This window comes from Cordyceps militaris, assembly GCF_000225605.1.
Source record: "Cordyceps militaris CM01 unplaced genomic scaffold CCM_S00001, whole genome shotgun sequence".
Taxonomy (NCBI): domain Eukaryota; kingdom Fungi; phylum Ascomycota; class Sordariomycetes; order Hypocreales; family Cordycipitaceae; genus Cordyceps; species Cordyceps militaris.
Genome location: NW_006271969.1, coordinates 267800 through 295451, shown reverse-complemented (window position 1 = coordinate 295451; position 27652 = coordinate 267800). Strand labels below are relative to the sequence as shown.

The 27652-nt window shown below is 54.8% G+C and overlaps 11 protein-coding genes across 11 annotated transcripts; 5 read left to right on the top strand and 6 right to left on the bottom strand.

The window, feature by feature from the left end:
- Nucleotides 1-264: 264 nt before the first annotated feature.
- Nucleotides 265-3188, bottom strand: CCM_00082 (Sin3 complex subunit Stb2; the record flags this gene model as incomplete). Its single annotated transcript, XM_006665242.1, has 4 exons — nucleotides 265-1541; nucleotides 1620-2707; nucleotides 2785-3035; nucleotides 3117-3188. The coding sequence occupies 4 exons, from the start codon at nucleotides 3186-3188 to the stop codon at nucleotides 265-267; spliced, it is 2688 nt and encodes an 895-aa protein (XP_006665305.1).
- An 898-nt stretch (nucleotides 3189-4086) lies between these two features.
- On the top strand, nucleotides 4087-5566 carry CCM_00081 (regulator of gluconeogenesis Rmd5; the record flags this gene model as incomplete). Its single annotated transcript, XM_006665241.1, has 3 exons — nucleotides 4087-4228; nucleotides 4282-4415; nucleotides 4490-5566. The coding sequence occupies 3 exons, from the start codon at nucleotides 4087-4089 to the stop codon at nucleotides 5564-5566; spliced, it is 1353 nt and encodes a 450-aa protein (XP_006665304.1).
- A 1012-nt stretch (nucleotides 5567-6578) lies between these two features.
- Nucleotides 6579-9378, bottom strand: CCM_00080 (uncharacterized protein; the record flags this gene model as incomplete). The annotated part of the gene is made up of 5 exons (XM_006665240.1): nucleotides 6579-7067; nucleotides 7118-7580; nucleotides 7664-8057; nucleotides 8625-8703; nucleotides 9265-9378. 5 exons carry the CDS (start codon nucleotides 9376-9378, stop codon nucleotides 6579-6581), a joined length of 1539 nt encoding a protein of 512 aa, XP_006665303.1.
- Nucleotides 9379-10797: 1419 nt separating this feature from the next.
- CCM_00079 (flavin dependent monooxygenase, putative) lies at nucleotides 10798-12538 on the top strand (the record flags this gene model as incomplete). Its single annotated transcript, XM_006665239.1, has 4 exons — nucleotides 10798-10879; nucleotides 10932-11012; nucleotides 11111-11697; nucleotides 11768-12538. The coding sequence occupies 4 exons, from the start codon at nucleotides 10798-10800 to the stop codon at nucleotides 12536-12538; spliced, it is 1521 nt and encodes a 506-aa protein (XP_006665302.1).
- Nucleotides 12539-12712: 174 nt separating this feature from the next.
- On the bottom strand, nucleotides 12713-14742 carry CCM_00078 (arginyl-tRNA synthetase; the record flags this gene model as incomplete). Its single annotated transcript, XM_006665238.1, has 3 exons — nucleotides 12713-12719; nucleotides 12778-14402; nucleotides 14464-14742. The coding sequence occupies 3 exons, from the start codon at nucleotides 14740-14742 to the stop codon at nucleotides 12713-12715; spliced, it is 1911 nt and encodes a 636-aa protein (XP_006665301.1).
- A 739-nt stretch (nucleotides 14743-15481) lies between these two features.
- Nucleotides 15482-16512, bottom strand: CCM_00077 (NADH-cytochrome B5 reductase, putative; the record flags this gene model as incomplete). The annotated part of the gene is made up of 3 exons (XM_006665237.1): nucleotides 15482-16026; nucleotides 16099-16176; nucleotides 16242-16512. 3 exons carry the CDS (start codon nucleotides 16510-16512, stop codon nucleotides 15482-15484), a joined length of 894 nt encoding a protein of 297 aa, XP_006665300.1.
- A 1109-nt stretch (nucleotides 16513-17621) lies between these two features.
- On the top strand, nucleotides 17622-18029 carry CCM_00076 (uncharacterized protein; the record flags this gene model as incomplete). Its single annotated transcript, XM_006665236.1, has 1 exon — nucleotides 17622-18029. The coding sequence occupies one exon, from the start codon at nucleotides 17622-17624 to the stop codon at nucleotides 18027-18029; it is 408 nt and encodes a 135-aa protein (XP_006665299.1).
- A 698-nt stretch (nucleotides 18030-18727) lies between these two features.
- On the top strand, nucleotides 18728-20803 carry CCM_00075 (N-acylethanolamine amidohydrolase, putative; the record flags this gene model as incomplete). Its single annotated transcript, XM_006665235.1, has 5 exons — nucleotides 18728-18870; nucleotides 18936-19038; nucleotides 19127-19619; nucleotides 19673-19689; nucleotides 19751-20803. The coding sequence occupies 5 exons, from the start codon at nucleotides 18728-18730 to the stop codon at nucleotides 20801-20803; spliced, it is 1809 nt and encodes a 602-aa protein (XP_006665298.1).
- A 182-nt stretch (nucleotides 20804-20985) lies between these two features.
- CCM_00074 (uncharacterized protein) lies at nucleotides 20986-21873 on the bottom strand (the record flags this gene model as incomplete). The annotated part of the gene is made up of 4 exons (XM_006665234.1): nucleotides 20986-21156; nucleotides 21258-21430; nucleotides 21501-21668; nucleotides 21831-21873. The coding sequence occupies 4 exons, from the start codon at nucleotides 21871-21873 to the stop codon at nucleotides 20986-20988; spliced, it is 555 nt and encodes a 184-aa protein (XP_006665297.1).
- A 237-nt stretch (nucleotides 21874-22110) lies between these two features.
- On the top strand, nucleotides 22111-25132 carry CCM_00073 (fungal specific transcription factor; the record flags this gene model as incomplete). Its single annotated transcript, XM_006665233.1, has 5 exons — nucleotides 22111-22174; nucleotides 22558-22667; nucleotides 22748-23456; nucleotides 23498-23556; nucleotides 23618-25132. The coding sequence occupies 5 exons, from the start codon at nucleotides 22111-22113 to the stop codon at nucleotides 25130-25132; spliced, it is 2457 nt and encodes an 818-aa protein (XP_006665296.1).
- A 552-nt stretch (nucleotides 25133-25684) lies between these two features.
- On the bottom strand, nucleotides 25685-27264 carry CCM_00072 (Cutinase palindrome-binding protein; the record flags this gene model as incomplete). Its single annotated transcript, XM_006665232.1, has 2 exons — nucleotides 25685-25842; nucleotides 25911-27264. 2 exons carry the CDS (start codon nucleotides 27262-27264, stop codon nucleotides 25685-25687), a joined length of 1512 nt encoding a protein of 503 aa, XP_006665295.1.
- Nucleotides 27265-27652: the final 388 nt, after the last annotated feature.

The window sequence follows — 27652 nt, the reverse complement described above, 5'->3', positions numbered from 1 at the left end:
TGCCGGGACACACATGATGCTACAAGACACTTTCAGGGACCAAAAACGGATAGAAATCTCAACTTTGAAGAGTTTATACCATTACATATAATACGCAAATCTAATTTGACAATTATTACACAAACCACACAATGGCCGTCTATTGCTTTGGCCCCTGCAGATGTAAATGCAGAAAAAAAAAAGAAGAGATATACTCCGATACTCCACGCAATGCGACAGTCAATCAATCTAAGCTGTAAACAGATACAAAAATAGTGTTAAATCCTACAAGGAGCGAGTAATGTTGGGTCCCGTGCCCACACCCGTCAGGGTCCTCACGAACCAGTGCAGCCAGCTCTCCGTCTCAAGCTGCCTCTTGAGCTCCTCGGCGCGGCTCTCTACGTCCACCACCTGCCGCTCAAAGTGAACGATGCCGTCTTCGACCTCGTGCACCTTGAACACGAGCGCGTTGATCTCGTACTCGAGCTGCGCCACCATTGTCTCCAGCTCCTTGATGCTGAGCTCGAGGCTCTGTCGCTCGTCCGCCACGATGCCCTCGGAGTCCATGCGCACGCGCTCGCACGCCTCGCTGAGCTGGCGATAGTGCGCCTGTAGCTCCGCCGCATCCTTGCTGTACCGCTCGTCGAGGGCCTCAACGAGCTTGATCTTCTCGCCGACCCAGGGCCCCACGCTGTTGACCATGAGGTCGACTTGCCGGGCCAGCTGGGCGAGAACCTCTATCTGTGCGGTCGCTGCGCCAGCGTCGTCACCTGCTGTATCACTGATGGGCATGATTTCCACCCAGTCGAGTATGGCTTCCTCTGCGTCGGAAAATGACAGCCGTCTTGGATAGCGGTTCTCGTTTGGAGCATGACTCGGCCCCGTGGCGTGGCTGGGAGAGCTATGTCGACGGCACAACCTCAGGTACTTTTGGTCGCCTGTCCTTTCAGATTCTAGGAGTGGGCCTTCAAAGTCAGTTTCGACAATTTCTGGGCGGACCGCTGATGGTGCACGGGACAAGACCTCATCCCGGATTTCCGCACCAATAGTCTCAAGACGCTCGAGGTCAGGGGCTCTGGATACGTCCCCCCGCGGAAGCTTGCTTTGCGAAATTGCTGCGTCTGCAGAGGCTGGTTCCAAGACGTTGCCCTGCAATCCTCGAAGCGCATCTGGGTCTCCGCGGCGAAGTGCTGCCAGGTATTCTTCGGGCTTTTCCTTCCACGTGAAAGCTCTACCCACAGTGGCAGGGCCGCTCATGATGCCAGAGCCGCGCGCATTCTCCATGCTCAGGTTCAAAGTTTGTAAATGCTCCGGCAAATCGTCCCTGATAGCGCTTGATGGCCATCGTCCGTGCCCTCTTCGGGTACCTCCTACGGCATCTTTGATGCGGCCGAGGCCAGACTTGGCGTTTCCTGCCACACTCTTGAAAACAGCCCTGCGACCACCGTCTCGATCGCCAAAGGTGTCGGAGGTAGCACCGGTGCCTATTCTGCTTGGCGGCGCAGCCTGGAGATCTTCTGATCGTCTGAAGACGGCTTCATCATCCGGGTGTGACGCAGTTCCTGTGCGGGACGCATGGTTTGACAAGTCGCCTCGCCCAAGCAAAAGACCGCCGAGCTCATGATCCAAATCTCGCGAACCTAATGGGGCCCTGCGTTGCTTGCCGTGCCAGAGCCACTTGGACTGTTCCCCATAGGCCAGTTTGATGAATCTGTCTAGATCCAGAGTTTCCACGTCGGCAAGACCGCCCTTGTCTTTGCCAGACACCATGTCCATGACAATTTCGCCCCGCTTACCACCAATTCCAGTGACAGTAGAGTTGACAGCTTTCTGAACACCCCATCCTTCGCCGGCGGCAGCTTTGGCAGTGGAATTATGGAGACGAAAGAGAGTTTGCCTATCCAACCGTCGGGTCTTGTCTAGTTTTTGGGCTTTTTGAAAGTATGAAATGCCTCGTTTTGTGCTTTCAATGTCAAAAACATCCTTTGAAACTGGAGCACCCTGACAGCTCAGACGGTTTCTGGCACCCATGAGCATACCAAGCAGCGCAGAGACAGTCGAAGGACCTAGAATGCCATCGGAGGGCTCATAGTTGTAATGTTCGGCGCCGATCTCGGTCCACCAGTCACCAATGGCGGCTTCTGTGATATCGCAGAGCAGACCATCAATGTATTCAGGCTCTAGCTTGTCAAACATGTATAGCGCAACTTGGCAGAGCTTGACCAGTTCCGTCACGGACTGCATAAACGGGATGCGTTCGGAGGTCTTGTATAGCTGGTGAAATTTCGATCTTGTCGCTTCGGGGGGCTCCGTCAATGTGAGACCTGACCGACCGGCACATCCTAAGCGTTTTAAGTCTTCATTGACGATGAAGGTTTGTCGATGTCTTCGAATGTCGCCGTCGGGGACCGGAATGACAGTCAAGGATGAAGGAAAGTTGCTGAGGTTTGTGACTAGCAGCTGGCCCATGCCAGTCTCCTTGGGACGTGCATGGTACTGGTTGGCAGCCTTGAAATAGAGCTGCAGTCGGGTAGACCAGAGCATATTGTCTTCGGGTATAGCGAGAATGCCAGCAGAGATGCGATCTTTGTCGTCGCCGGTATGCGTGGCAACTACTAGAGTCGGGGATTTTCGAGAACACGCCCACTGCTCGACTAGATAGAGCTCGTAGCCGGAGAGGAAGGTTTGGCGCTCGACGAGAGAAACGTATGGCTCATTTTGGAGGAAGCTGGGAGTAGAAGAGCCTCCAATCAGCATTGGTTGTCCATGTTACCAGCGGGGGGTGAAGGGTTTGAACACACGTACCGGAAAGCTACAGGATCAGGAAATATGACATGTCTCTTGGGTATAACGGCAGTTGCCAGCGCTTGGGCCGCCGCGTCCTGTATCTGGGCATCTGTAGAAGGGTTTGGGCCAGCACGCGCGGCGGCTCGAGACGTTCGACGCTCGGCGGTTCTCGCGGGCGCAGCAGGCTCCTGCTGGTGTCGACTGTCGGCTGGCATGGGCATCATGAAGGACATGCGGTGTATGAGAAGCCTCACAGGCAGACAGCTGGGCTATAGCGACATATTTGAGCGGTGCAAACAATCAGCGAGACCACGGTGCAGGCTTGATGTCGAGGTGGGCGAGCGTCACACCAAGCCGAGCGATGGTGTGGCATGTGATGTAATTGGCAGCTGGTGAGGGTGGGCGAAACTCAGTTCCGGCATTGGTCTTGGTGTACAAATTATTATGTACTGTACAGGTGGACGGAAGGATTTACTCCGGAAGTAAGACTTGGTACCTAGGATGTTTACATGTAAAATAAGAATTCATTTTAATTACAAAATTGCCGAAATGAAATAAAATACAGAACTAAAGAATAAATAGAATAGCAACTCAACTATACCGTGATAATTAAAAAGCCTAAAAACCTCCTCTTTCTAAATTCTTTACTCCTTCCTCTTTAATGTATATGCTGAGATCACCTCGGTACCTCCCTACCGACAAGTGGGTGAATAAATCTCTCTTAGGTACGAATTACAGGTACCCCCAGGCAGTTAACCCTTAGGTTAGCAGTTCCTGAGTTCTGAGTTACAGAGAGGCACTCCCACTCAGACGCTGTGTGACCACACAACAGCTGGTGAATCGAGCACAAGCAAGCTTTGATGCACAGTCGCGATCTACAACTTGGACTTGAAATGGCCGCGTTTCCCCCCCTGCATCTTTTATCCTAAACATGGCCTTGACGCGGGAATCGGAATCCAGCACTTCACAACCTCGTCAAGCCCTGTCTGCTAGCTGCATACTAGCGGTGGAGCCTCGCGCAGGTGTTTCGACTCGGTCCAAATTAGCTGCAAGCCAGACCCAGTTGCGTCGTCGACACACCCAGGGCCCCGATTCTGCTGCTGCTGCTGCTGCGTCACGCAGTGCCTCCATCTCGAGCATCTACTGCATGCCTAATAGTAGCTACCTACGTACCAGGCCATGCTGTGACGTCGGCCCGGATTTCAAACCTCGTTCAACAATCGGCCACACCCCCCGTTGAGGGAGCCACGGCCGCCGACTCTCCCTCCCCCCCTCTACCGTCATCTATTCTTCGCCCGCCGCCACCCGAGATAGCCAGCCATGGCAGACGACAGCACGTCGCCCTTTGGGCCGCTCTTGCTGGAGCTGGCCAGGATGAGGAAGTCGAACCTCTCTGCCGCCATCGACGACGTCGACAAGATAATTGATCTATTAAGCGCCGCCCGCGATCAAGTGGCTGCCGGTACGTGCCGGGTGATGTCACTGGCCCCGACTCGAATACTGACGAATTTTCAGAGGACGACAGCCACAGAACAATGATGGCCTTGACGACGCTGCAAAATCCCGTCAAATCTCGTCTCGAAGCGATCAATACAGATTTGAAAGATGTCAATAAAGCCCAAAAAGGCTTTGGCAAGGCCTTGGACAAGGTATGACCCCCATGAGGCACCTGCCCGACCGACAACGCTCCCGACGCCGCCTTACCAACTGACGCTCCTCGCAGGCCCTTCCACACCGTGATCTGCCCATGGAAACAGATGCCATGGACGACCAATCCGCACTCATCAACCGCGCTATTGCCATGCATCTCCTCCGAGAGGGCCAGTTCTCCGTAGCCTCGAACTTTGTGCAGGAAGCACGCGACAACCCCCTCGACACACGGCACTTTTCACGGCCGACGCCCACACCGTCGCAGGTCGACGCGGACGGTGACGACGACATGGACGAACCCGACTTTCACGAGGATGATGAGGAGGAGGAGGAAGACGACAACGACGACGACGCTTTTGAGAGTCTCACGGCGCAGCTCGACGGCCGGCACAGCGGCTTGCAGCAAAAGTTTGCCGAAATGTATAGTATCTTGAGCGAGCTGCGGGGCCGCAACCTCTCGCCAGCCATTCGGTGGGCGCATGAAAACAACGGTCGCTTGGAGGCGAAGGGCAGCAACCTCGAGTTTGAGCTGTGCAAGCTGCAGTATGTATGGCTCTTCAAGGGTCCTGCCGTCAACGGGCTCCCCGACGACGCACACAACGGCCACGCAGGCGCGCTGCTCTACGCCCGCCAGCACTTTGGCCGCTTCCAGGCCCGGCACCTTGTCGAGATCCAGCAGCTGTGCTGCGCCATGGTCTATGCCTCCAACCTCGAGGCGTCGCCGTACCGCCGCATATTTGCCATTGATTCGGCGTTTGACGACGTCTCGACGTCCTTCACCCGCGAGTTTTGCTCCTTGCTCGGGCTCGCCGCTGAGTCGCCACTGTACGTTGCCGTCACGGCCGGCGCCATAGCCCTGCCCCGCCTCATCAAGTACACGACGTACATGCGCGAGAAGAAGACGGAGTGGACGACGGAGAATGAGCTCGCCTTTGAGACGCCCCTCCCGCCGTCCATGATTTACCACCCCATCTTTGTCTGTCCCGTCAGTAAGGAGCAGACCACAGAGAGGAACCCGCCCATGCTGCTGCCCTGCGGCCACGTCATCTGCAACGACAGTCTTAAGAATATTGCCAAGGGTTCGCGGTGCAAGTGCCCGTACTGCCCGACCGAGGGCCACGTTAGGGAAGCTATTCGCATTACGCTCTAATAACAGCAGCTCCGACACATAATAAGTAAAGAAAAAAAAAAGTTACGGGAGCAGATGGGGGACACGGAATCGCATGAGCATTGGCCGGGCGTTTATTGGATGGACTTTCCCTTTTGTCTTTTTTTTTTCTTTCTTTTGAGCAGCTGTATGAATGCACGAATGTAGTGAGTAGAAGGCCCCCCGGGTCTTGTTCGTGTTTTGGCAAATGAAACACGGAGGATTCCGGCAACGACCCCTTATTTAAAGGCACCCCAGACTTATCCTTTTTTTTTTCTCCTTCTGTTCTTTCAGGAAACAGGAGTTTGACGGAGTTTTCATTGTTTATCATCATATATTCCCCCGGAAAGGTCAGACACGCCGTCGAGGCAAAACACTAGTTGGAAAGAAGATTGATTATAAATTCACAGCCTTGTTACGTCGACAGTGGATGTAGCAGCCCGCTTCTGCAGACGCGATGACGATGGTCATACAGGATTGCGGGCCAAGGTCAAGTCATATAAAATGTCATTTATTTCGAGGAATGAATGTAAGCCGGAGGACCATCCTCAACCAAAGTACTAGCTATTCTATGTGTTGCTGCGCTTCCAAGTAAAAAAAATCACCCTCATTTCCAAAAAAAAAAGAAATAAAAAGAAACAGTCTCTTGCCGTCCCCAGAGAGGAAGGACGAGACAAGAAGGAGGAAAATATCGTGTTCACCGTGATCTATGTTCAGTTTTCTCCGCCAGATGAAACACAATAATATGCGGAAAAAGATAAGAAAATGGGCTCGCAAGCCCGTGGGATATCATTTTTCTTTTGATTTTGACTTATTCGTCATGACCGTAAAGCAAAAGCAGGATGTAAGAGCCCGCTCAAGATCCGTGATTGCTTCCTTGTGGTCGGTGTAGAAACAAGTCGAGTAAACGAAGGTGGGGGGGGGGGGAGGCACATTCCGGTCGTCATGTCGTCGCACAAATCTCTCTTTGTACACTTCCATTGCTATGGATGGATATGCATAGCACCTGTGCGCACTAGTCAATGGTCATGCGATTCGGGACAGAAGCCTTGACATCGTTTAGACTAAAAGACATGGCGTCAGGGTTTTCTTCGACGCGCTTGCTGGACTGCAGATGAGGCTTGAGGCCAGAGCCAAAGTTGCGCATGCAAATAATGCCGTTGACAATGGTGAGAATGATGAGCAGAATAGTGATGACGGCAAATGCAGTCAAGGACTTGCGGACGGCAGTATAAAGCTCCCTGAAGCCAGGTTGGTAGATGCGAACGAGCTTGAAAACAAAGTAGACTAGGCCACCAACGTAGAAGACTAGCGTAATGGCCATGCCTGTCTTGTTCTCTTTTTTGGTGAAGAAGGCAGCGGCGAGCAGAATAGCAATGGTGACGGGAATGGAGGCGACGGTGACGGCGAACTCGGGATCGGACTTTTTGGCGACGACAACGACAAACTGGATAATGAAGCCGAGGAAGAAGAAGAAGTCAAATTTAAGGAGAGCAATATAAATCTGTTTCATGTTAGTACTCGGCATGGAACGGGCGAGGTAGGAGGACTGACTTGATAGTGGAGGAAGCGCTTCTTCATGCGGTAGTCGGCGCCGATGTTCTTGAGGATATCCCAGGCGAATTCCTGATAGAGCTTCCAGGCGCAAAAGGCCATGCAGATGGTGGTGAAAGCAATAATGGCAGGAATGGCGACGAGGAAAGCCTTAATGTCGCCCCAGAGCTCAGACGCGGTGACATGGGGATCGAGAGCATTAAAGCTGGCGAGGACGGTAACGGCCATCTGGATTTGGTCGACCTGGATAGCGGTGTAGACGAGCATAGCTAGATTGGCGATGCAGACGCCAATAATCTGAATCGTGTTTTTCATGCGGAGTGCATCCCAGACGATGACCAGCTCGTAGAGGAAACCAAAGATGAAGAGAGTGAGAAAGGTGGGAATGGTGAGATATTGCGACTGGACGCGAGGTTCGTTAACGTGAGCGCCGAGACTAAGCTGGAATTTGCCAAAGACGTAGCTGGACATGGTTCGTTTGTTAGTGGACATGATCAAGAAGAAGTTATGTTAAAACGGCCGAGGAGCGGTGGCAAGCAAACGTACGCTTCGAAGCCAAGGCAGATGATGGCCTGGAGGCCGGTAATAGCCATGAAAGCGGCGGGCCATTTTCGCTTGAGAAACCCAAAATTGTCTCGGTGGGTGCTTACGGCGTGGCTCGATGTCAGGCCTTCGCGGGCAGCGTAGCCCTGATGGAAGTCGTCGCCGATCATGTTGGCGTTGTCGGCGTAGGTGGGCTGAGCGAGTGAGGGTTGTGCGTAGGGACCGTTGGGATAGTCTTGCGTGTAGGCGTCGGGATAGGCCTGGTTGGGAGCGTAGTTTTGCTGGTACTGCATGTTCTGCTCAGAGAAGCCTGGATCGGCACCGAGCAGAGACTTGCGGGACTCGAGCCGGGTGGCGACCATGGCTGGCGAAGAGAGAATCGGCCGTGAGCCGTGGGCTGAGGGAGATGTTTAGGTGCAACAAAATAATAACGAGATGGACGGATTGATCAGCCGATGAGAAGGAGATTTCTGCGAGTGTCGAGTTGAAGCGTTAACGTCGAGGTGGTGAGAGCAGAAAAGTCGGAGTTGAATGGTACGTAGGCAACAGACGGATACGAGGTGGCAGTGCGAGTGCGAGTGCGAGCGAGGAGTGAGACGCGATCAGGAGAGTAGACGAGGCCGTATAGTACAAAGCGAAAGACTGCGGTCGATGGTATAGGAAATCGGTAGAGGGATGGTCGGTAAAAATGATGCTGGAGAGTGGTGAAGAAATGGTTGTTATTGAAAGGATGAAACGAGGAGGAGAGGCGACGGGAAGGTAGTGATTGTGATTGGGTCTGGAGGAACCAAGCTCACTAACGGGATCTGGTGTAGGAGAAAGGCTGAGGTTAGTTGGAAGGGCAGATTACTCGGCAGGATAAGGGCGTAAAAAAAAGGAGAGGAAGAAAAGAAAGAAAATGAGGAACAAGGTAGTACAACTATCCTCAGTTTGGCAGTTTATTTTGGTTTGGAGGGGGACTAACTATTAGAGCCTAGAACCGGCGAGGCAGAGACAGGAGGACAGAAAGCAGTGAAGGAAGCGGCACTGAGCAGATTGGCTACCTACTAGAGGTACAAATTCTACCTAGAGGCAACGAAAGAAGGAAGGGCAAGAGTGGGATGGTAGAGGATGCAGGGGTACAAGGCAACAAGGGTCTGTGGCTGGCTGGTTGAAACGGGGGGCTTTACAGGGGGCTTTTGGCGGGCAACGGGCAGCGGACAGCAAGCGTTGGCGGGTTTGGGTTTGGGGCGATGAAGCCAAGTCTAAAAAAGCCAGTGAGCGGCGGGGCAAACCACGGGCTGACCAGCAGGTAATATAGGTAGTAGGTACTTAGTAGGTTAGTAGCAAGCGACTTGGCGACCAAGCACCCAAGATAGAATAGCAAGGTAGACTACTTGATATCAGCACATGTACGAATTACATATCCGTAGGTAGGTACCATCTACTGAGACGGTGAGAGAGTTGGCAAGGCCACCTCGGCCAGCTATGTGTAATTTTTATTAGTCGTACTTATTCCCGGCCTTCTCCCAACCTCTTTGTCAGATCCAAAATGCATGCCAACGCCCAGCCGGGTCATTTTTGAACCAGGTCGGAGTACGGAGTACTCTGTACTAAATACCTACGGAGTGGAGGGTGGATGATGGCAGTGCTCTTGGGCTTCTGCGGGGAGTTTTATTAGTGGGCTTCAACACGGTTTCTACAGGCTTGTTGTGCTGACTCCAGCTCCGCTGTTGCATGCTGCAGGCGAATAAATAAACTCCAGATCCGTTTGTCCATCATCAACAATACTGTTCCCGTTGGCGTGCCCAGCCACGCCTGTTCACGCATATGCTTTGCCAGCCAATGCCACTCATTCGCACTTGGCACCCTACGGATAAGTTCGCATTCATTCTTTACGATGCTTACAATCTCACTAGCCCAATCTCGGCTCGGCATCCATTCCACAAATCACTCCAGCTCGAACGACTCTGGGTCCACGTCTTGGCCATAGTTAGCCACAATAACGATGAACGCGTCAACAGTCTAGGAAAAAGAAACACAACTAGGTAGTTATTCCTACTCGTATCGCTATAATTGCTTCTGCTTACGGGAAGCTGTCACACATCTCAACCACTTGGCACACTAATGAGGCGTTGAAATGCCTCTGTCACCTGCCCTTGTCAGTTGCGTGAAGAATGATAGGGATTCAACCATGACACGGATAACTCTCAAATGGCTAACTACATCAAGCCTTGACCTGCACATCCCGACCGCCACGCTGCCGGCCCGATCGACATCGACACGTCAACTAGTTGACGCTGTCAGGCTCTGTCAAAATGTTAAAATAGGCTCTAGCACCCGCGTCTGAAACGCCTTCCGGGAAATGCATCCCTTGCTTGCGTTTCGGCCCATCTCTGAAACTCGACCGTCATGACGAGAACATGCAAAAAGTTCCGCTCGAGTTTTGATCGACGCTGCTGTCCCACGCAAAGGCGGCGTCACCGATACCCCCATGTTGTCCGTGTTGCCCCATGATGAACTGACGATGACTCCAACTCTGCCTTGAACAAGCTTACCCGATCCTGATGTCATTAGCCCTCCACTGGCCCGAGTTGAGTGAGTTTATTGGCCTAGCAGGAACCCGTCAAATAATACTATCCAGTACCCAAGTAGCAATCGCGCAAGGGCGCCAAACGAGGCTCCTAGCTCGCCTACCCGTCTGATAACAAAGCTGTCGTTACGTGCAAGGACATACTGCAGCTTCATGACTGACCGAACTCCTATTCCACACCTTGCGGCCGACACCCGTTGCCTGTTGCATGTCGGCTCGTCGACGCCGCCCGGCTAGCTGGACTCAGCCTCGCACCAGAAAAACAACCGAGACATGCCAGCACTTGACAGAATGTTTGCAGCTGCCACATCGTAACACCGCTGCAGCCTCAAAGGCCAATACTTGTGGCCAAATACGAGGTCATAAATAAACGTGCTTGGGTCCTGTCAAGGATCTTATGCAGCGGTGCCTGGTCAATATGTGACGCTCCAAGAATAGATGTGATGAGCGACAACACGCGATTGTATGCGTCCGCCTTGTTATCGGGCATCCGCATAGGCACATCTCCGAGACCAGATCAAACAAAAAGGTCGCTGTCTTTTTAATGCCATATTTACACTTCAACATGCGCTCGCGCAATGCATCACCCCACATCGGCCCATGGCGAAATCCCGCCCGCAGAGTGCGCCACGGCACCACCCGCAACTGCACGATGACGAACCTGGACATTAAACCTCACCAAGTCTGAGTCCCGGTAAGACTTTGACTCTGGCTGTTCGGTATGGATGTCAAGTCCATCGCGATTATCGGCGCCGGTTCCGCCGGCCTCGCCGCTGCAAAGTGAGAACCGCCCCAGCCTCGGCCCCTCCCACCATCTATCTAGCTTGTCTGGCCCTCGCGTCTAACGAAAGGCACACGAGCTAGATATCTCATCGCAGAGAACAAGTTCTCCCATATTGCCATTTACGAGCAGCGCGCTGCCACGGGCGGCGTCTGGAATACGAGCCATGTCAGCCAGGAGCCAGGGTTTTCTATCCCGCGCACGACACCGACCTCGGAGCACGAGTACGTCGTCGTGGAAGACGGCCACGACGCGGGCGCCCGCGTGGAGCTCGTCTCGCCCGTCTACGACAACCTGGAGACCAATATCCCGCACGGCCTCATGAGCTACACGGACCTCGAGTTCCCGGCCGGCACCCCGCTGTTCCCGGAGCACGGCACGGTCCTGGCGTACATCCAGCAGTACGGCAGGGACGTGGAGCATCTCGTCACCTTTGAGACGCAGGTTCGGGACGTGCGTAAGACGACCGCCGAGGATGGGAGGCTGGGATGGACAGTCGAGACGAAAGATTTGAAATCCGGTGTCGTGTCTGCCAAGAGCTACGATGCCGTGGTCGCGGCCAGCGGCCACTACAGCGACCCGTTTGTGCCAGATATTCCTGGCATCGCCGAATTTGAGGCCGTGCAGCCCGGCGCCATTCTCCATTCCAAATTTTACCGCCGGCCGGAGCAATTCACCGGCAAAGTACGCGCGAGACCCACCGCCATGTAAAGTACAAGCTCTCGAAATTGGCATTGCTAACACCTCTATGTAGAAGGTCGTCGTCGTCGGCAACGCCGCGTCCGGTATTGACATCAGCCACCAAATCGCCACCTCTGCCCAGCTCCCCGTCCTCATCTCCGAAAAGGATGTCCCCGGTGCCCCCCCAGCTGCGTCTAACAACTGGTCGCGCCACGTCGGCCAGATCGTGGAGCTACTCCCCGTGACGCGCTCTGTGCGCTTCTCCTCCGGCCGCATCGAGGACGGCGTGGACGCCGTCATCTTCTGCACTGGCTATCACTACTCGTTCCCCTTTCTTGGCTCGCTCGCGCCGGGCATCACCGCGCCGAACGGCACCTACGCGGACCACCTGTGGGAGCACATGCTGTACGCGCCGGACCCGACGCTCGCCCTGCTCGTCATCCCCAAGCGCATCGTGCCGTTCCCGTTTGCCGAGGCACAGATGGCTGTCATCGCTCGCATATGGGCTGGCCGACTGAACGTGCCGAACCAGTCAGAGAGGGACGCTTGGGTGCGGCGGTGCGGCGCCGAGAGTGCGCCCGGCGCCCGGCACACGTTTGGCTACCCGCAGGACGTCGACTACATTAACCGCTTGCACGCGCTGAGCGGACAGGCACGGCCCGATGCAGAGAGAGGACTCGAGAATGACGGCGCTGGCAAGCGGTCGCCATACTGGGGTGAGGAGCTGAGCTGGGTGCGCTCGCAAATCTTTGCCATCAAGGTCGCTAGTCGCGCGTTGGGAGAGCGCCGCAAGGAGTGCAAAACACTTGCCGACCTTGGGTTCGATTTCCAGGCTGCAAAGTAAGATCGGTGCAAGTATAGAATCGACATGGACAATCACATAGAATATACAGAATAACGCGAACATAACGGTTGATATATGCTTTTTTTGGGCGGCGTTTAGATGAATTAATCTCGATAAGTCTAGACCTCAGCAAGCCATGCATAAATGGTTCCAAATGGTGCTTTATCGTTTCATTTACATGCTGTTTGAAAAAAAAGGTTAGTGAAGCGCGTTTTGAGGTATACATGTTCAATACGTACCGTTCGATAGGTGTCAGGCCAAGAATGGCCATGCCGTTGTAGAGGACAACACGGGTAGAGTTGTAGAGGGCCAGACGAGCCTTCATTACCTCGGGCTCGCTGCCGACGATGCGGAGGTGGGTGTAGCTAGTGCTCAGGGTGTGGGTGAGCTTGAAGAGGTATGTGAGGATCGTGGTGGGCTCCAGTGTCTTGAGGACGTTCTGGACGACGTCGGGCCACTGGGCAATAACGCGGAGCAGGTTGACGGCCATGGGCTCTGTGAGGAGCGAGAGGTCGGCGGCAGCAATGGCCTCGTCGCTAAGTTCCGCCTTGCGGTAAATGGAACACAGGCGGGCGTGTGCGTACTGGAGATAGGGGCCCGTGTCTCCCTCGAAGCTGGTCATGCGAGACAGATCAAAGGTGTAGTTGTTGATGCGCTTTCCGTTCATATCCTGGACCATGACCGACGAGATGCCGAGCTTGTCGGCGATTTGCTCAGGGTCCTCCACTTGGGAGTACTTGTCCTCGTTCTTCTTCATGACGTCGTGCATGTGGTCGCCGACGTCGCGGAGAATGTCGTTGAGGAACTTGACGGTGCCTTTGCGGGTGCTCATGCCGAGAACGAGACCGAAGTTGACGTGTTGACACTTGTCGGCAATGTCGTCACGGCCCATCATGCGGACAATCTTGAAGAACTGCTTGACGTGAAGGTCCTGCTCTGAAGCAATGACGTAAATCATCTTGTCAAACTTGTAGCGCTCATGACGATTGATAAGCTCAGAAATGTCACGGGTGAGGTAGAGGGCGGTGCCATCTTTTTTGCGAAGAATAGCCTTGCCAAGGGTCTTGCCCTCCTTTCCGGGAACGCTCTTGGTAAAATCCATGAGAAGGGCGCCGCGGTCCTCGTGGGCCAGGCCCATCTCCTTGAGCTTGGCGGCAGCCTGCTGCATCTCGTCCTCAGAGACCTTGCTTTCGCCAGAGTACTCGTCGAAGTGAATGTTGAGGCGGGCGTAGGTTTGCTTATATCGCTCGATGCTGTAGTCACGGAAGCGCTTCCAAAGAGCAATGGCTTGCTCGTCGCCCTCGGTCATCTTCTTGAAGTAGCTGCGGGCTTTTTCGTCAACACCGTTGTCGAGAATCTTCTGAGCTTCTTCCTCCTTGCCTTCTGCTTTGAGCTTATCCGCCTGCTCCTTTTCCTCGGCAACTTCCTTGCTGATCTTGACATAGACGGTAAACAGGTGGTTAATGGGGTCCTTGACGAGCTCTTCCTCGGAGCCATACTTTTCAAAGCCGAGAGCAAGGACTCCGTACTGTTTACCCCAGTCACCGAGGTAGTTTACAGTAGCGACGTCCCAGCCGGCACTTCGGTAGAGGTTGGCGAGGAAACCACCGATGATGGTGCTTCGCAAGTGACCAGCGTGGAAAGGCTTGGCGATATTAGGGCTCGAGAACTCGATGACAATCTTTTGGCGGCCCTTGGAGGGGTCATTTTGGTCGCGGAGGCCGTTGGCGGGGTTGGAGCCGAAGTCTTGCTTGTGCTGAAGAGCCATGGGAATGACGGTCTTGGCCATGGGTTCGGGCTTGAAGAAGAAGGAGATGAAGGCACCATTGTGAACGGGCTTTTCGACGAGGGGGGATTCGGGCCACTGTGAGGGGGGTGATGTGTCAGAACTCATGACGGCGGAGAAGGGTTGGACGACGACTGACCTTTTCCACCCATTGCTTGCCGAGGTCGTCGGGTTTACCTTTGATGCGAAGGGCGGGAATGGCAAGCATCAGGTCGCCCTTGTCGAGCGTGGCGGTCCATTGTAGAACGGGGTAGATGAGGCTCTTGTCGGCGCCGGTGATGTGGCTGAGGATGGAGGTGATGTGGGCTCGGTAGATGTCGACGGGGTTGATGTCGGGGAAGCAGTTGGGCAGCTTGTCAATCAATGGCAGATGCGAAAACTGTCTAGCCAGGTTGTCAAAGGAAGCGTCGGCGGCCATGGTCAAGGCTGGAGGTGGTGGTCGCCCGGCGTGCAGAGAGCGATGGCGGGGTTGGAAGCGGGCGACGATGCGACGAGGGGCAACGGCGAGGCGGGAACAAGAGGGAGCAACCGGTGCTCTACGAAGCGAATAAGAGAGAAGAGAAGATGGGAGAGCGGAAGTTTTCATAAACCCGGACCACGAAGGTGACGGGGGAGCTTGAGAATAAATAAGGGCAGGAACAAACAAAAATTAGAAGCCGAGTGACTGTGCTGGCCCTTGGTGGGATGTGGCTATTTTTTCTGCAGTTGCGGAGACGCCTCTTCGGCCAGCCGCCAACCAGTGGTCAGGTTGACTTGTTACTAGGTAGGTAGGTACGTTACCGTGGGGAGGTAGTTAGGGTGACTCAGGCCAGATCGGCTTCAAAAGGAGATGAACGCGCCCGAAGCCGGCGGCGAGAAAGGGTGGGCGGACAGCTGGGGGGAGTGTGACTGATGTCGGGTGTATAGGAGAATTGGCAATTGTTGTCCGGTTGTATTGTCAGGTTCTCAACTTTGTCATTATTATGTTTCTGTCAAGTCGTTGCATGCGCGATGTTGGCCACCCGCGACGCGAGTCGAAATACAGTGGGGACGCACCCCGAGCACCGCCTGAGACCTATTAATTTACACGCCTCGTCGCACGCATCTTTCTGTTTCTTCCGTTTTCTTCCTTTTTTTCTTTTTTTCCTTCTTTGCGAACCTCGTATCAGCTCTCGTCATCAAAACTTGTACACCTGCTCCTTGCGATACCCGTACTTCTCTAGTATCCCCGGCTCTCGGCGTGATCCCACCAAAGCCGTCTCCATGGGCGGCGGTCCGCTGACAAACACCATGTTGCCAGGCCCCGGCGCCGGCGTCACTTCCTTCAACAGCGCTTCGTTCACATGACCCTTGCGGTGCGGCGACCCTGGCACAGGGCTGCTCACGGTATAAACGGCGCGGAAACGCCCGGGAAACCTTTGCTCGTACTCGTCAAACTCCTTCTTGAACAGGACATCCCGGTCGCTATTGACGCCAAACACGACCGTCACCGCCGTCTTGTCGTCGGGGTTGTTGAGAATGCCCTGAGCGAGCTGGTAAATGGGCGTGATGCCAGCCCCGCCAGCGATGAGAGTGACATGCTTGTAGCTATTGGGCTGCCACTGGTGGCCGCTGAGGGGTGCGACGAAGAACAGGGTATGGCCAGGTTTGAGGGAATGCAGGTGCGTGCTGGACTTTCCATTGGGATACTGCTTCACCAGCAAGTCCAAATGGCCAGTCTCATCTACGCAAAAAGAATAAATCAGCTCTTGAATACAGGAAACGCGCGACTGGAATGCTGAACATGGGCGCTTACCGGCGGTAGTGATGGGCGTATACGGTCGAATTACAGGTAGCCAGCTGTCTTTGGGCCACGAATACGTCAACAAAGCCGCTATATGGCATTAGCATTTCGAACCAACGGCACCACTGTTTTTTGACGACGGGCGCCAGACTTACAAGTCAACGGCAATCCACTTGCCGCTTCCTTATCCTGAAACCGGAACCGAAGGCGCCGCGTGTTGTGATTGACCATCTCTGCATCCTCCAATACGAGGGAGACGAGAGCTGGGCCTCGTCCAAAGACCTGGCTCCGCGGGGGAGCAGCTGGCGACTCTGCGTGGGCAACGCCTATTGTGTACTTTGTGGCGAGCCCCGCGACCAACATGCCACCAGCAAGTTTGGCCATGGTGGCCGTTGGCCGAGAACGGGTGATGGTGCTGGATAGCATTTTCACGTGAGCTCTTTTATGTCAAGTTGTGTGAGATGAATAGATGGGAAGAACTAAGACTTGGAACCACAGGAAGCCGATTTATACTTGTAGGGAAAGACACGGACTAGCTCTGCCGGCCGTCCACGGTCGCCCACATTTTCCGCAGCCTCGTTCGTGGGCGGCGCAGGCGGGCCTACTGGGAAATGTCAGATTTAAAACGTAGCTTTCGCATTGCGTTCCAGCCGTGCTGAAATGTAAAACCTGGTACTCGTCACTCAAGTTGTGGACACAAGCCTTTGTACGCGACTGTTGTGAGCTGTTTTCGGTGTTTCTGGGATCCCGAAGCAGTCCACCCGCCGCAACAAGTTGTCCGAACCCCGAATGATTATCTATACTCCCGCGACTTTTACAAGGCGTAGACATATTATCAAACTCTACCCACCCACCTTATTAGCCGCCAGCTTCCGCCGGACGACAATAGCCCTTCTAACAAAGTAATGCTCCCAGACGCGAAAGCACTACGCGGGTAATAGAGGTAATTCGGACACACTGCGATGCAATACTGGCTTGGTCCGGGAATAGAGTTTCTGCCTGGGAAGCTAAGCTTTGGTGCTGGGTAGGTCAGAGACACCCTTATTATTAATGGGGGGTGTCTCGCGTGAGCTGCCGAAAACATAGACTACTAACTAATTATTCGCGTCCACCTGCTTGATGTTTGTGCCTTTGCAAACCTGCTGTTACCTTTCGTTTGGACTCGAACTACCGTCTATTCAACCGAGGCTTATCGCACCACCCAGAAACGTGTTAGACCAATCCGATATCAGCCACAATGCCTGCTCTTAATGTTGCCAACCTCGCCTCACTAGCTGTGCATGGTAGTCACTTACCTTTGGCTGTTAGGAATCAGAGTTTGGGAACCTGACGCAGACTCCTCACGGGATTCTCAGGATTTTGGGTGGCTTTGGCAACGTCAGGCAGGTCAACTCGTTTGGTTGAAATCAAGCAGACACTAATCATTTTCTGCTCTTGTTCGTCACTACAGCGGCCCTGGATTAGTGTTGGTCTCATACCCGTCTGTATGACAAGAACAAGAAAAGAGCATCGATCCTCTAACAAGATTGCATAGCATGTTCCGGAGCATGGTTGCTGGAAGCTCCTCGGCCATGATCGTGGGCCTCGCTGGCACCATGGTCAGCAGCATGATATGGGGCACGGCCACGCTTCCCTTCATCATCTGCTCCTCGATCGGGTTCTTCGGCGGCAGTCTTCGGTGGTACATGGTCTCGAGCCAGGAAGCGCTGCAGCAGCTAGACCGGTATCCCGCGCTGCTGCGGATGCACGTCATTGCCAATTTCCCCTGGCTTCCCGAGTACGCGCGTTACGGGCCGGCCTGGTACACGTCGCGGAGGTTTGGGGCGACCTGGGTGCGAAAAAGCATCCTCGTTGCGAGCTGGCTGTCGGCACAGCCGGCGTTGGACGAGATTCACCAGCAGGCTGAGGCTGCGATTGTGCAGGAGTATGCCGAGGGTCGTTGAGCGTGAAGAGGAGCATGAGAAGGAGTGATTTTTTCAATTTTTTTTTTTTCAATTCAGCTTTACTTTTGCGCAATCTCATCTATCCGCCTTTGTCGCAAGTATCAGTCAAGGGAATCGCGAACTGAAGTGGGCAATGCTCCTGTTATGCAAATCATGTCAAGAAAGTATTTAATAGAGTCTTGGTTGTCATACAACGGGGTGATGACATGATTCATTGCATTGTTTTATTTCGCCCTGAATATCTGTCAGACTATTGCGAAGTTTATTGGAATAGTCTTTACAAATTACAGAGAGAGTCTACGATGGTGTGGGTCATGTACTTCGCGCTCGCTGTTAGTAGCCTCTACTAAAGTCTGTATAATACATGTATACCTATTCAAGAGGGGGCAGTGATAGTAGTAGTTTCTTAGATGACTTGTTAATAGTAGCTGGTTTTGATACACGCCTGGCTGCGGGCTAGTAATAGTACGTATATATTATTATTAGTACCTGGTGGATCTGAGAGCCCAGTTCGCCGACAGCGTCGTGTTCCGCTCTCATCGCTCCCTAATAAATAAAGTTATCCAACAATTTGACCACGGTACAGCAAAAGAGGTTCCTCTCGCCAGCCGCAGCCCGATATCCTGTCCTTTTATTGCGCTCTTCCGCCTTCTCCGTGTCTTGAATTCTCGCATCACATCAATCCCCAGAGCTTCAAAATGCCCTCCAGCACGCCCCTGCCACCGCCCAAGGGGTTCCTGTCCTACCCCGATGTCGAGGAGATCATCTCGCCCAGATACGAGCCACGCAAGGACGCCAATCCTGTCCTTTCTGGTCTGCCACTCGTCATCGCCTCTAGCCTGTATGTCGCTCCCGTCTGATGTCTCGGCTGACCATCTTCAACTCACATGTTGTCTTGTGCCCCAGCCTTACCCACTCTTCTTTCTTGGCCAAGATCTTTTACAACAATGCAGGTCTGCAAAAGATCAAGGACTTGCCGTTTCTCGACGACGTTCCATACACCTTTCACGTGAGTATCCTTTGGTGGCGAGCACTCTCGTACCCATCCATGCTGCGACCGCTGAGTCTGCACCGTGGCTTACCCGAAGTTTTTGTAGCCTCTCGTTATTCCGCTTGGCGACAATGGCCCCATGGTTGAACTAGGCGAAGCCCAGCTCAACCCCAAGAACAGAGGAGACACGCATCATTACACCGCCAGTGACTACCATGCCATGTACAAGTCGGGCCAAGTCACGCCCCTTCAAGTAACCGAAACCCTTCTATCAATCACTAGCAAATACGCCAAAGAGGCTTCCATATACCAAGACGCTTGGGCCGACTCCCACGGCGCAGACCAGCTCGCCCTCGACGCAGCCAAGGCGTCCACTGAACGATGGGCCGCAGGCAAGGCCCTCGGCGTATTGGACGGTGTTCCGATTGGCGTCAAGGATGACCTCTCTGTAAAAGGATACATTGACCACGACGGAATGGCCTACAAAAAGGGCGTTCCTTTCTTCAAATCAGCGGAAGAGACTGTGTGGCCTGTGCAGGCACTTCAAGCAGCTGGTGCTGTCGTCATCGGAAAGAACAGGATGCACGAGCTAGGATCAGGTAAGTTCATGGGTCGTTTTTCTTTTATATCATTGTACTAACCGTCTTTGTAGATACGAATGGCCTCAATGTGAGTGTAGAAAGACGACTTGTGAATTGAATGATGGAGACAGACTAACCAAACACAACAGCCTCACCAAGGTACCCCTACGAACCATCTGAATAACCAGTACTACCCTGGCGGCTCCTCATCCGGCGCTGGCTCTTCTCTTGGCGCAGGAGTGATTCCCATTGCCGTAGGCACGGATGCTGGTGGCAGCGTGCGCTTCCCGGCTGTGTACAACGGCGTGTACGGTCTCAAGCCTACTCACCACCGCACCCTGGAGATGAACAGCACCATGTGCGTTGCCGGCCCCATGGCTGCCAACGTGGCCGACCTGACCATTGCGTACCGCATCATGTCGCAGCCGGATCCCACGACGTCGATCCAAAGCCGATTTGCCGTGTCGCAGCCCCCCGCCGCCGGCACCAACAAGTACATTGGCGTGGACCGCGCTTGGTGGGGTGCATCGGATCCCCGCGTCATCGGCGCGTGCAACAAGGCCCTCGAGTACTTCACCTCGCAGGGCTACGAGCTCGTGGACATTACCATCCCGTACATTGACGAGGCGCAGACGGCGCACGGCGGCGTCACCATTGCCGAGATGACCGAGGCCGCCCGGCGCCGAGGCGGCGACAAGACGAGCTGGACGACCCTCATCGGCCCCGTCAACAAGCTGGTCCTGGCCCTCGGCCTCGAGACCAATGCGGCAGATCTTCTCAAGTTCAACTCGATGCGGACGCTCATCATGCGCCACATGGCCTGGCTGTTCCAAAAGTACCCCGGACTGCTGATCCTGACGCCGACGGCGCCGTTCCTGGGCTGGGAGAAGAAGCCCGCGCACGCAAAGTATGGCGTCAGCGACGGCGACAAGACGTTCCTCAGCATGATTTACGTCTTTCTCGCCAACATTGCCGGTCTTCCGGCACTGACCGCGCCCATCGCCTACGTCGACCCGGACCAGGGCGAGGGCAAGGTGTGCATCGGCATGATGGCCACGGGCGAATGGGGTGCTGAGGAGGCGCTGCTGGCCTGGGCGGCCGACGCCGAGACGTATCTGCACGAAGTCTACCCCGAAGGGCGCAGAAGGCCCAAGACTTGGGTCGACGTGCTTGGGCTCGCCGCCAAGCAGGGCACAGTCTAGAGCACTGGCCGAGAGTCCCGCAGCAGCAAGCGGTGTGTACGTTTTAACTTGCCAGCTATCCGCATTCTTGTATTTTTGTCACATTTCTTTCATGTATTGGAAAACCAACGTTGAAGTATAATTTTATTGCTTTTGTGAAGTGCTGTACACCATTCTGCGACGCCCAGTAGATTTCGCTCTATTTATTTGATGAAGTTGGAGGCCATGCTGGCGAGGCCACCGAGGCCGCCGCCGCTCTGCTGCATCTGGGACTTGAAGTAGAGCTTCATGGCGACCTCGGCCGCCTTTTGGATGACGGAGCTCTTGTCGGCGCCGTTCGCGACGCTGCCGTCGGCAGCCTTGTTGTCGAACAGCTAGATATGACAATGTAGTTAGCCTCTTATACTATTACGGGCAGTGGCACTGAGAGGGGAATGAGATGCAACAGGCTGCCGTGGGCTGGAAATAGCCTCACCTTGCTTGCTTCACCCATGGCGAGGCTGACAAAGTCGTTCTTGTTGCCGCCCTCCTCCTTGCCACCCGCGGTGAACTTTTTGAGGGCCTGCATGGCAGCGGCCGTGCCCATGGCGTTGACGCTGGAGTTGTTGTCGCCCTTGTTGTAGACCTGGTCGTGCTTCTCGGCGGCGTCTAAGAAAAATCGGCATTAATACAAGTATTTTATCGGAACGTTGCTGGGTAATATTGGAGTATTCAATACCCTTCTCGTCAACATCGCCATTCTTCAGATCGTCTTCCTTGTGAGTGAGCGAGCTCAGAACGCTGCTGAAGAGGTCGCCGCCGCCGCCGCCGCCGCCGCCGCCGTTGTTGTTGTTATTGTTGTTGCCGCCGCTGTTGTTGTTGTTGTTGTTACTGTTGCCGGCGTTGTCTAGAAGAAACAGGATTAATTCATGTCCGATCCAAGTGCAATAAATAGGAGCAGCGTCCAATGCCGCCCGCGACTGAGGTCGCTGGGGATCGCGGGCGGGCGCTAAGCGAGGGGCCGGCGCGCCGATGAGGGGTAATGGCTGGGAGCAGCTCTGGCACTTACTCTTAGCAAGAAAGTCCTTGCCCGCGCTGAGAAGGGAATCCATTTTGTCGGTTGCAGAGGGTATTGAGACGAAAGAATAAGAAGACGACAAGGTAAGTTAATGCCTTGATTGTTGGATGGTAGATGCACAAGAGTTGAGAGAAGGGAGTGAGAGGGAGCGAGCAAGACAAGAGGGGAAGGAGGGGCACTTATTGAAGGGAGCTCCCATGACGAGGCAACGAGGCTAATAATAATCCCAATAATAATCCTACTCGTCATCTTGGGAGCACAGCCGTTGTCAATGTCCCCTGAGCTGCTGAAAAACCGCGACCCGGTCCTTGGCGGGTCTAAGCACGGGAGGCGGGGTTGGCGGGGTTGGCAAAGGACTCGCAGCTCTTGATCATTCGCCACGGGTTTATAAACATAGGTAGGTCCTTCTCACTAGTTTGTCGTGCTTGTATCCGTGTATCGGTAAAGAGTGCACTAGTTAATCGCCATTATTAGAATATTAGAATTCCCTCTTGGCCCCCCCTTCTAGGTAGGTAGTACCCCCAGCACATCAGGGCTGCTGGGTCACGTTCACGCCGACCCTCCGACCCTCCGTTGTCCGGGTCCGACATTTCCAGCCTTGCCTTGCATGTACTGACGATGGAAGCAAGCTGACTTTTAACAACCCCCCCCCACCTACTACAATGATGGGAAACCTATCCTTGATTCATCTCTCGTCCTCTTCTCTACTCAAGTGCAGATTATCTCATTTGCAAGACGATGTCGACAGACACAGAAAAAGAAAGGGCGGCTAGGCGGCGCAGGGACAAGGCGCAGCTGTCGTGCAACCTCTGCCGCAAACGAAAGCAAGTTTCTACTCGGCGCGTCGTCATGTCGGGGCAACACTAACAATCCGTCCTGAATGTAGACTGCGATGCAACCGCGTGCAGCCTTGCTGGAACTGCTCGTCCCGCGGCCTGGCCTCATCATGCGCATTCCCCGAGAACAGCGACGTAACGCCCGCGCCTGCAGATGCCGTCGCCGCCGCCGCCAAGGCCACCAGCTTCCAGGAACGCATCAATCACCTCGAGGGTCTCGTCGTGCAGCTCCTCCAACAAGACAGCAACCGCCCCGATTCAACGAGCCCTCCGCAGCTATGCGCGAAATGCACTGCGCCGCTAGGCCAAGCCGGCCGCGCTGAGCCGCATCGCCCTCCCGCCACCGCTGAGACCCCAGTGACGGTCGCGTCGCCGGTGCGCGCATCCTCGCACCCGCTCGACGTCGGCAAGCTGCAGATTGACAGCGTCAAGAGCGCCTACGTCAGCAGCCCGCACTGGAGCGCCGTCCTCAACGGGCTGTCGGCCCTCAAGAGTTTCTGTCCCGCGGCCGACAACGATGGCTTTGACGACGACAACGACGATGACGCCGACGACAACTTCTTCCCTGGAGACCAGAGCGATAACCAGTACTACAAGAGAGACCTGGATAGCTACGAATCGCCCACGCAGGTGCCGGGTGCGCCGCCGGGCAAGAGGCGCTTCCAGTTGTTGTTTGGTGGGCACAGGCCGCAGTCGCTCCAAGACATTTTGCAGGCTTTACCGTCTCGAGACGTTGTAGACCGCCTGGTTCTGCTGTACTTTAACAACATGATGCTGCCATGTACGCTTCCCAGCTTTGACTTGATCTGTTCATCGAGACAGATGCTAACGTGGCCTCTGCTCTAGTGGCCGTCATTCACTCGGGGAACTTCCTGACCCAGGTACGAGGAGCTGAATTGTGTGCGGTCGATGCACCGTTGGACTAATATTCCAATCATATAGTATGAGAAATTCTGGACATCTCCATACGAAACGCCAATACTCTGGATCGCTATGCTCTTCGGTATCATGAGTGTCGCCAGCCAAACTGAAGCAGCATGGGCTTTGTACGCATATGGTCCTCCCACAACTGCCAGCCGCAGTCCACCAACGACATTGCAGCCATCGCAACCGCTGTCGTCCCCCTTTCCACTACAGACGCCCCCATACGTCGACCAAGTCGTCGCATGCCTCATCCTCGGCGAGTACACCAAGGGCGGCGCGTACGCCATTGAAGCCCTCTTACACTACCAGTTCATTGAGGCGACCAGCTCCGCCGACGGACATGCCGATGCCTGGCTTCTCTCGGGCATCGTGACACGCCTCGCCTACCGCATGGGCTACCACCGCGACCCCTCGCACTTCCCGTCCATCAGCGCCTTCCAAGGGGAGACGCGCCGCCGCCTGTGGATCACCGTGCACGCCATGGACACCATGATGTCGGCGCAGATGGGACTGCCGCGACTCATCAAGGCCGGCTCGTCCGATGTGCGCCTCCCACGGAACTTGCACGATGCCGACTTTGAGCCCAACTGCGCGACACTGCCTCCCGAACGGCCCTGGACCGACCTCACTCCAACGCTGCATCTCATTGCCAAGCACCGCCTGTTTACCGTCATCGGTGTCATTACCGACATGAACATGAGTGTCGGCCCCGAGTGTCCCGCGCCGACCATTGCACGCGAAAAGGAGCTGACGAAGCTCATTCAGGATACGTACGACCAGCTGCCGGACAAGTGCAAGTTCCACAGCATGTTGGGCTGCATCGCCGACAAAGCTGCAGACATCATCCACCGCATTGGCGCCAGCGCTCTTTTGCAAAAGGGCCTGATTGCCATTCACTGGCATCGCATGATGGCGAGCGACGCTCTGGAGGAAGCCGAGCAGCTGCGCGATGCCAGCGATGCGGATAGGGCGCACATCCAACAATCATACATCACGTGCATCCACGCGGCGCTCAAAGTACTCGGCTTCCACTCCATCGTGGAAACCGAGTCGCGGCCCGGCGGTGGGCTGTTCCCCCAGCGCATCCAGGCGTCGTCCGTTATCAAGCACGAGTTCCTCATGAGCACCGTCCTTTTGTGCCGGCACCTGTATCGTGTCGCCGCGGGACCCTTTGGCTCGCCGCTGCTCGAGGCAGCCCTGGAGAGCAGCAGCAGCAGCAGAGGTGGTGCCAGAAGCGGCGGCGACGAGGCCGGCAGCGCCGCCGCCCTTCCCGAGCCGCAGACTGTCGAGGCAGCGCTGCGACGCTCGCACAGCATCTGGCAGAGGGGAGGCGCTGTATCGTCCGAGGCGCGACGCATCTCGTCCATCCTCGATGCGCTCTTTCGGAAGCTCGCTGCCGAATCTCCCCTGTCTGGTGAGCCAGTCGTGACGTCGGCCTCGCCCTTTGACGGCATCGACCCGGGGCTTGCCCTGCTTGACGAGTTTGGACTTTTGCATCACCTGCAGGATATGAATAACTGCTTCGACATGTAAGATTCCTCTCGACTTAAAGAAGCCCTCTGCTTTTGATAAATGTATTCAGGATACCCAAACATATATATGTATATTGACATCTTATTAACCTTCTTGTTCATTCTGATTCTCTCAAGGGCTTTGATCGTGTACTGTGCCACCTTTATCATAGACAAAAACAACGCTCCTCGCTGCAAATGGAGAGGGGGTGACAAAACAAAAGGGCATTGAAATCAAACACCCCAAAAGGCCGTTATTCGTGTACGCCGGCCGTAATTTCGTCAAACATGGATCCCGGACAACTACTTTGGTATAATGTAGTGTGCAAAGCAGCGCAAAACAGAACAACAAGACAAAAAAGTCAAATCAACACCAATGCATTACTTACAAACAAACCATTGCGCCGAAAATCCTGTCGCTTGTGTAATGGTTTTCGAGCTTCCCAAGCAGAAAATAACAATGATGATCCTTTTTCTATTGTCCGTTGCGTGCGCCAATGCAAACGCGAAGGTGAATTCAAATGCAATGATGGTAGCTGTCGTTGATGTCGTGATACGCGACCAGGACACGGTGTCAGCTTACCGGGCCGAAATCCGTGGATAGAGTCGGCAGCGAGCCGCCATGTAGTTTGCTGCGCTTCTTTTCCTTCTTCGCCCAGCGAAGACCGCAAGCATTACAAAGGGTTTTGGGCCCGCTGGGCCCCTTGCGCCATTCCGGAGAGTCAAGTGTTCCTGGTAGTCAAGTGACAAGGTCAGCCAATGTTGTATCGGCCAGCATTTGCCATCCGGCCAAGACTTACCACAGTCAGTGCAGACGTATTCCTCCGATACCTTGATCTTCTTCTTCTTGTCGCCCAGCCGGCCATCGCGGTCCTTGGGAATCGCAATGCCAGCGTCGCCCCTAATGAGCGCAGGGCTGGTATTGCCAGTAGTAATACCATGACTACGCTCACCTTCCATGTATCGCAAGCCGGTAAGCATCTCAATCGTCTCACCATGAGAGGTCCCCTCGTAGCGTGCCATTTTATCGCGCAGCGAGTCCCGGTGAGCGCCTGCGGCTACTCCTTCGAGGTTTTCCCTGGTAAGGGCGCCGTTGAATAGTGAGTTTTCTGGTGTGCCCGTCATTGCCGTATCACCATTGCCATGCCCATGTCTCGGCGTAGAAGATGGGCCCGCGAATTCAGATGGAGCCATGTTGGAGCCAGTGTGGCTCATCGTCTGCGACATCTGCTGGTGAGTGTCGTCAGCATCCGCCTGCTCTTCGCGCTGCAACTCAGCAATTCGGCGCCTGAGGCGTTCATTTTCGATCTTGTGTTCGAGGAAGGAGTCGAGGAGGGCGGCGTTTCGGGTAGGGTATGGGCGCGCAACCATAAAAACGGCTTGGCAAAAAGGTGACTGATTGCTGGGATTCGGCGCAAACTTGGCGGCGGCGATGTGGGCGTGGCCGACAGCCTCGAAGATGGTGTAACGACCGTCTTTTTTCTTGAAACGATAAAAGATACGCAGTATGTTACCGGAAGCAATGCATTCGTTGAGTTCGGAGACGAAAACGCCGCGATCGTCGGGATGGATGAGATCTTTGAGAAAGACGTCGCGCAAATCTTCGTCGGCGTAGCCTGCGACGTCGGCGACGCTACGGGAGACAAACTTGATTCGACCATTGGCGTCGACAATTTGTAGCCAGTCGCGCAGCTCCTCAACAATCTTGGCGGGCCAGTTTCGGCGCTTGGTAAACTCGTTGAGGGTGCTTGTGCCAGGATTGGCGAGCTGCACGGGCTGGGGAGGGCCGTCGACGGGAGCTGGGCCTCCTCCGGGCAGATTGTCGGTGCCGGGGGCGTCGTCCGGGTCGACGGAGTCGTCAAAGCCATTGGCCATCATGGCGTCGAGAGCAAAGTCGGGATTGAATGCATCCGTGAGGGAGGGGTCGCCCGAGGCGAAGGCGCCCATGCTCATGTCCGAGGTAAACTGGCCAAACAATTGGGCGTCGGCGAAGCGCATGGCATCGTCATCGAAGGCACCAGGGTCATCAGGGCCGGTAGTGGTGGAGGGCATGATAATAGGATGCTGGGCGGCAGAGGCATCGGGCATGAAGTTCAAATTCATGTTCTGGAAGGCTGCATAGCCGTTCGGGGGCGGCGGGTGTCCCTGGGACATGATGGAGGAGCCAGCCGCGCCAGCAATGGCATTTGGCAGGCTGGTCGTCCGGACGCAGCAATTTCCGGCCGACTGGTGTAACTAGCTTTTGGGGTGGCCAGTGGGGGGTGGCCAGAGGGCAGCAACGACGAGAAGCAACCAAGCTAGCGGTCGTTGATGGTGGCGGATCCTGGTTGCAGGGCGGGGAGGGTGGTATATAAGTAGATGTCGAGATATTAGGCGAGTCGTTTCTGCGAGAGACGGGTAGAGAGTCGTAATATGCGATGAAGGGTAGCTCCGGTAGAGACGATATGTCGAGCGAGAAAAAGATGAAGCCCTCACGAGGGGATGGTGGTGGAGGGAAGGAATACTTTTGGGGAGAGTTGGCATTACCCAGGAGGAAATAGTT